Source organism: Apodemus sylvaticus, chromosome 10 (genome assembly GCF_947179515.1).
Source record: "Apodemus sylvaticus chromosome 10, mApoSyl1.1, whole genome shotgun sequence".
NCBI lineage: Eukaryota > Metazoa > Chordata > Mammalia > Rodentia > Muridae > Apodemus > Apodemus sylvaticus.
In genome coordinates, this window is record NC_067481.1 from 29,504,141 (window position 1) to 29,511,699 (window position 7,559).

Here is a 7,559-nt window from a genome sequence, read left to right on the forward strand (position 1 = left end):
GAGCTGGGATTACATGCCTGCTCTATTATCTCTGCTTTTTTACATTATTTGCTTCAGACATGGTTTCATGCTGTAGTTCAGCCTGGCCCTGTACTTGTGGCAATCTTCCTAGCATTTGGGTGTGAATACCTAGGTTAATTTCTTTTTTTCATTTTAAAGATAAAGTCTCATTACGTAGTTAAGGTTCGACCTGAACTTGAAATCTCCTGCCTTAGCTTAGTGTTGGTTACAGCCCCCTATATCACCATGCACCTGGCTTTACATGGAAGTAATTTTATTTTAATTGTGCCAGTGTCTCTTTTTTTGAGATAGGTCTCACTATGTAGCCACGGAATTTGTTTATGTAGACCAGGGTAGCCTTGAACTCACAGATCCTCCTGCTTCTGCCTTCTATGGAAGGATGTATATGTACATGCCTGGTCCCCCTTTTTGAAAATTAGCATGAGTGTATAGCTTGAATGTATGTCTTGAATGTATGTCTATACATGTCACTACATGTGTGTCTGGTGTCTGTAGAGTCCAGAGGGTGTTGGATGCCCAGGAATTGGGAGGACAGATGGCCTGTGAGGCGCTGGGATTCAAACCCAGGTAAAAGAGCTACAGTGTGCTCGTGACTGGCAAGCTACCTCCTCTAGCTTCCGCACCTGTTCCCACTGTGGTCACATTTCCTACCTATGTGGTAGTTATCATAAGGTGCTCAAAATGTTCTGAGTTTTCAAACACTTCAGATTTTAGATTTTTGGATCAGGGAAGGTCACTTTGAACTTAAAAATTTTAGATCTTAGAGCTGTGTATACCTACCTGTAAGCCCAGCATTCTAGAGACTGAAACTACAAGGTCATCTTAGGTTATACAGAGATGGTATCTCAAGGAAAAGATTGGAAATTATGAACATTTCTGCACCTAATTTCTTTCACTCAGCATAGCATATCTGAGACCCATCTGTTATACACATACAAATGGTCCCTTGCCTTTAACACTGTGCACTGTCCACTTTATCCAAGTTTACAGATTATCTGTTCTCCATCTAGACTTGACTATGAATAATTGTCATTAAATTTTTTGTACAAGGTTTTCAGTGAACATATATGGTATGTCTCTTTATGTGGGGATTTCTTCTAAGACTCCCTATAGAATAGTAGAAACCAAAGATAGTTGTGAATCCTATGTAGATAATGTGTACCCCCACACAAAAATACCTATGAGCAAAGTTTAACTTATATACTAAATAAACATTATCTATCACTACTAAATAATATAGCAACACAATACAATAAAAGGTATGTGAATATACATTCAGAAAAATCTTACTGCGCCCACTCTACTAGTGATGACACTGACTACCACAAAGAGATGAAGAGGGGAAAAATACGGATGTAGGCTGCTATATACATAAAGGTGTTTGAACACAAGCTTGTGATACCGTAACAGTCAGTCAAGATGGATAAAAAGTAATAGTTGGAATATGGAGAGTGCAGATCTTTGATAAACTGGATAAAATTTAAATCTTGACCCAGACATAACTATTTGAAAGGATGTAAGACACTGGATGTTTCTTCATTTTTTTTTTTTCTAAAGATAGGGTTTCTCTGTGTAGCCCTAGCTCTCTTGGAACTTTGATGTGTAGACCAGGCAGGCTTCAAACTCAGAGATGTGCCTGCCTCTGCCTTGAGTTCTGGGAATAAAGGCATAAGCCATTACCATGTGGCTATTTTTTTTGAATCTTAAACTTGTGTGAGATCACAAAGTTCAGATGAGAAATCAAGAGACAGCTGGATTTAGGATAGAGAAAGCTACTTAGCTCCTGTTGGTTTCTATCTCAACTCACCATCAGGATCAAATACACAGTCTGATGAGTGACTAGGTCCAAGTTTCTACACTTTTGAGTCCAATTTCTGGTTCTAACAGTGTTACAATTTGGATGCCACAATTACTTTGGTCTCACTTTCCTTCTTTTCTAAGAAAACTCACTCCAAAGGAAGGCTGCGATAAGACATCTTACAAGTAATTAGGAAACACACAGTGGCCTAAAAGGGCTTAAAGATTATTATTGTTGTTTAATTGTGTATGTGTGTCAGGGATTGAACCCAGAATCTTGCAAATGTTAGACAAGCAATATCATTGCGCTACATTGCTACATCTCTGTGGACTCCATCTTGTCACAAAGCCTGAAGGTCTGAGTTCAATGCCTGCGATCTGGATGTTGGGAAGGCTGCAAGCTGTCTTCTGACCTTCATCCTTTCTGTGGCGTGCACAAGCCCACACATGCACAACACAAAATCAATCAATCAATATGGAATAAAAAGTCATGTATTTACTGAATAGAAGCTAACCAGTACTAAGTTAGGTATATGTATACAAGGGGTACTTCTCCCATGTGTAACATAATCGGGCATTTAAAGTCAAAAGCAAAGTAATAGATATTAGCCTATAAGTTACAATGCCAAACACAAGAAATATAAAAATCTACTAGTCTTAGTATGGCTGCTCTATGGCTAGGCTACAAAGTAGGGTCAAATAATTGGGCCACAATGCTTTAAATAAACTATTATATATAAGTAGCTTTATAATGGGGTGGCAGTTATACAGTGAAAAGGACATCTGGGAAGACCCTGACAGTGCTACTCACTTTTTAATTGCAGTGCTCATCACATCTCTGAGTGGAGGCTTACAGAAACCCTATGAAAAGAGTAAGACTTGATTCTCACCTCATATTTCAGATGAAGAGATCAAAGCTCTAATATGGTAGGCAACCTGCCTTAAGAATAAAATGAACAAATGAATTCAGAGCCAGAGCTAGAGCCTAACCAGTTCGCCCACTTTGTTCAGGCCTTGTTTTTACTACACTAACTTCTAAATTAACACTCAAATCAGAGTGAAAAGCAGAAAGGAACTCAAACAGTGTTTCCTTAACTGATTTGGTAAGAAAATGCTTTGGACACACATTAAGCACCCTCTTGGCAGGGATTGGTCACACACCACAACTCCAGTAATGTGGAAGTGGAGTACAAAGCCAGACTGGGCAATGAAATGAGAACTTTATCTTAAAAAAATAAATAAATAAAAAAAAAAGTAAGAAAAAAAAACCAAACCCTAGATTGGGAAGATGGTAGAGTGCTTGCTGCCCAAGTACTAGGACTCAAGTTCAGATTCTCCTGCACCACATAAAGGTGGAATAACAGTAGGTGTCTGTAATCCCACAGCTGCTGAAGGGGAGACAGGCGGATCCCCGGGGTCTTTAGTGAGAGAGCCTTTCTTACAAAGTAAGAAGAGAATAATAACGTAAGAGAAAAACATACAACGCCAACCTTTGGCTTCTACATACATGCATACTTGTGTGTGAGACTGACACACTCTCTCTCTCTCTCTCTCTCTCTCTCTCTCACACACACACACACACACAAAAGAGACAAAGAGACAGAGAAACCAAACTAGACCAACAGGTTATCAGATCTTACTGTAGGTCTAATGAATAATGACCACCTCTAGGAAAGGCGTTATTTTAAACTATAGTCTTTAAGAGATGAACCTAGTGATTACATTGTACCAATACCCGCACGCCAAATTTGGAAGAAATACAACTGTTTACATTGGCATCAAATAAAAACAGTATGATAAAATATTGAATGCCTCCCTCATTAGCTACATTTTAAGTGCTCAATAGCCACTGTGGCTGGTGGCTTCCATATAGATAACAGATATTTCCAGTTCAGCCAAAAGTTCTATTAGACAACTGACTCTATACCAATCCTTCAACTATGCGGAGAAAAATCAGATACCATCCAACGAGGCCACAGATCTCTACAATGGCAGCAGTGCAGCTCAAGCCTCTTCTGACAGTGCTCCCCAACTATCATTGCAGCCCTTTCTTCCACTCAGTCTATTCAAGTGGATTTATATAGCCTTTTCACCCTTCATTATGCTTTCTGGAAAAGCCAAAAGAGAAACTATATTCTTGAAAGGGAAAGGAGAATTCTTAAAAAAAAAAAAAAAAAAAAAAGATTAAGAAACAGTAAACTCTTGTCTGGGATGCAGTGTCAGTTAATAAGATTACCTAATATCCACAAGCCCCAGAATCAATCCCTACCACTGTAAAAGTTGAATATGGCGGTACATGCCTATGACCACAGTGAGTTCCAGGCCAGTAAAACGTGCATTTTTAAGTAAAAATAAAAGCTATCTGGAACCTTTAAAGATACCCTATTAGGACCTATCAGAAGATAAATCTAAGCATGGAACTACTTAAAATCTTTTGGCTTTATCCATTTATTGGTCATGTATTTGAAACCCAAAGACTAAAGACAACTTGTTGTCTTTGAATTTTATGTGGTAGGTTAAATCTCCTGTTGTTTTTGTCAAATGGGGGCTTTACTATAGTCCAAGAAAGCTGTATCTCTGCCACTTGGGTGGTGGGATTAGAGGCACGCACCACTATGTCTGGCCTAGACAGACGTGGATGGATACAATTGTAAAGATGGAAGGCTAAGAAGTAATGAGCAAGTCAAAACAGCTGACTTATTCAGATCACCTGAGCAGTCTTGGCTTTCAGTCATTTAGTTATTTAATGGCTATGACATTAACATGCTGTTTTTATTCATAAACTGCAATTGTCTGAGTTTGAATGCTGTATTTTAACACAACTTAAAATAATTTGCTTTGTTTTTATTTACAAAAAAGATGAGAGGAACACCCGCATATCTGGGAAAACTGAGAATAAGATCCATGTATATCTAGCCATAAAACACAGTAATGACCTCTTTAGAAATAAAACCAGTCGTTCCTGTCTAGTATGTTTAGCATGCAAATACTTTTAAAGTCAGTCAAATTATGTCATGACAGTTCATGTTTAAAGTTTGCAGGAACAGACTTTGAAGACATGCATAAAGAGCTCTGTAAGTTTTTCACAGCTAGGATTCAAATCCACGTGAAACACTCATGAGTAGACCTGAGAGAAAATGGATGCTTCAGTTCACAGAAAGTTACAAAATGGTTAGAAACCCTGGCTCACCAGAAGACAGTACAAACAGTCACTATTCGAGACAGCTTCTGCTCTAATCTGCAAGGCATTTGCAATACTTGAATATGGGATTCCATATAAATAGAAGCTATTTGTTATTCAGAGGAGGTGGTGCAAAAAACAGCTATTTTCTTTCTAAACACTCCTTGGTGTTGAGGTAAACAGTCTGAAACACATAAGAGCAAACCAACAGCCTCTACCACAGATGGGGAACAGGAAGACTTTTGCTTTACCAGTCTCAGGAGTTACTACTGGGAGTTAAGCACATCAGTGGGTGCCAATATACATATTTGCAAGTTAACTACTAAGTGCTAAGCTCTGGTGCATATTAATGTAAGGGGGATAAAAGATATTAAAAAGTCAAAAGGCAACATTAAACTGTAATAAACATTTCAAATCTGATTTAAGACAGAATTTTTACACACACACACACACACACACACACGGTGGGGGGGCGGGTGAGCTGAGGTAGGGGGAGGGGTGGATGGGCTCGAGCAGGCTCTCAGTAGGTAAAGGAGCCTGCTGCCAATCTTGATGACCTGGGTTTGATTCCTGGTTCCCACATGGCATAAGGTAAGATGATTACCTCCACCTGTTCTGACCTCCCCCACCCCCAGCAGCAGATCTATCCTATAAATAAATAAACATTACAAAAAGGATTTGTGAGAAAGGGCCTTCCTTTTGGAGGGGGCATGGGTTTGCAAATATCACAAGTCGAATAGTTTTGATCATGTGTCTTTCAGGTATTGTATTTATCAGTTTCAATATTATTCCTCCCCCAGGCCCAATTTTAGGTGTTCTTAGGAAAAGTGATTTGGGTGAAAGGCAAATTATGTCCATCGCCAGTACCAAGGATATGGTGTACAAATGTCCAAATTTCAAGGAGGAATACTTGTGAAACAGTTATGAAACCCCACATGGCAGTTCCCTAGCTTCCCAGGGAATAGTAGCAACCATCTTTAGTCATGGAAGCAGCACACGATACTAACCCAGCAAAGTTTTCGGTTGGCCTCCACCATCTCTTTACTCTCCCCATCCCCCTTCCTCCACTTCCCTGATGTTCTTTCCTGGCACAAAAAATATAGGCCAATGAGCAGTGGGTGGGTGAGGAGGATGTGAGAACAAATTCGAGAAGTAAAAAGGGAGCAACGTAACCGGGACAAGACATGAATGACACTGAGGGTCTAATAAGGGCAGGCAAGTGAGTATCAGAGACCGAGAGAAACCCAAGGTGCTTTCCTAGGCTGCAGTGCGTGGTCCACGGATGTAGGGTTAAGTAGAGGTCAGACTACCTACCACTCGTCAGAAGCTGGACAGGGGCGGCTGCTTTGGGTGACTTCTAGTGTTTCTTCCGACTCTGAAACGTTAGGATTTCTTTTTCACAAAGGAGAACGTAAGGACGATGGAAGCCCACTGACTTGGAACCCTGAAGTAGCAGCCTGGGCGGCCGACTCCCCGACACCACTCCCACGTCTCCCTCCCACACGTGCCCACCCCGCCCCCTTTCAGGATCAGCACCTCCACGTGCAAAATGCCTCCCGGCACTGGCTCCAAAATAGTAGGCTCCTTCCCCTGCCAATCCCCGAAACTCTGTATGCTCCTACCCCACACCCCTAGAGCGGGGAGGATACCACTGTCCCACCCTTGGCAGCTTAGGAAAAGGAAAAGTCTCCTATTTAGTCTTTCCCTTCAAGCAGAAACGGGGTTGGGGGGGAGGGAGCAGAGGAAAAACTTTCTTCTCATGTTTTTTTTTTCTCCCTAAGAGTAGAAAGAGAGAACCCTAAGTCACAGGTTGAGGGGGGAGGGGAACCCCTGAACGTTTAACGGCCAGTAGGGGGAGGGGAGCTCCGGAGATGGAGGGGGCGTGGGATAGAGAAGCAGGCCCGCGAGCGGGGGTCCCGGGGCTGCGGCGTTCCGGGGGCCGGGCAGCTGCAGGCGTCCCCCCCCCAACCTGGCACACAAAGCGGCTGCTGCGCTCGGCTCTCACCAGATCCTTTGTGTTTTCCATCAGGGCCTCATGGGTAGGGGCCGTCCGTGCTCCCCGAGCCCGCGGCGCCCCCTCCCCCCCGAGCAGGGGGCGGGTGCCTCTCCCCGGGACTGCGGCGACTACAGGGGGGGACCCCCGGCTGGGCCAGGGCCAGTGGCAGCAGTGGCAGTCCCCGGATTTCCCCCCTTTAACTCGGGTGGCCCCAGGATATCAACAACATTAGCATAGCCCTCCCTCCCCAGCGCGCCTGCGCCGTGACCCGCGCCCCGATTGGCCCACTTCCCCACGTACCCTCCTCTCTCCCCTCCAGCGTGGGACCCTCTGCAGGCTCCGTACTCTAAGGACCGTACCAAGACCAGAGGTCGATGAGGTAATGAGGGCTCGCGGTAAAATGCGGGGGCTCAGAATCAGCAGAAGAGAAGTTTCTTTCAGCCACTTTCATTTGTACTCTGGCCTTCCTGAGTCCCTTCCAATGTGTTGCCTCCGAGAAGTTGTGTTGGGAAAATTTCCACTCCAGTCACGCCGCTTCCCCCTACACCCGGAAGATTGGCCTTC

At 43.1% G+C, this 7,559-nt stretch overlaps 1 protein-coding gene across 15 annotated transcripts in view; it reads right to left on the minus strand.

The window, feature by feature from the left end:
- Positions 1-7,429, minus strand: part of Mbtd1 (mbt domain containing 1) — a 60,206-nt gene extending 52,777 nt beyond the window's left edge. For 4 of the 15 annotated variants that reach the window (XM_052197536.1, XM_052197531.1, XM_052197533.1 and 1 more), the window contains exons 1-2: positions 7,005-7,246; positions 6,314-6,374 (exon numbers count right to left, since the gene is read on the minus strand). Coding sequence is in view for 6 of the 15 variants with exons in the window: in XM_052197528.1 (XP_052053488.1) it covers positions 7,005-7,025 (21 nt within the window). In the remaining 9 variants the exon portion in view is untranslated. Of the gene's footprint in view, positions 1-2,629; positions 2,680-6,313; positions 6,375-7,004; positions 7,247-7,295 lie in introns of those variants that run through there. The other 11 variants (XM_052197542.1, XM_052197540.1, XM_052197543.1 and 8 more) reach the window with 8 other exon arrangements.
- Between the last annotated feature and the right edge of the window lie 130 nt (positions 7,430-7,559).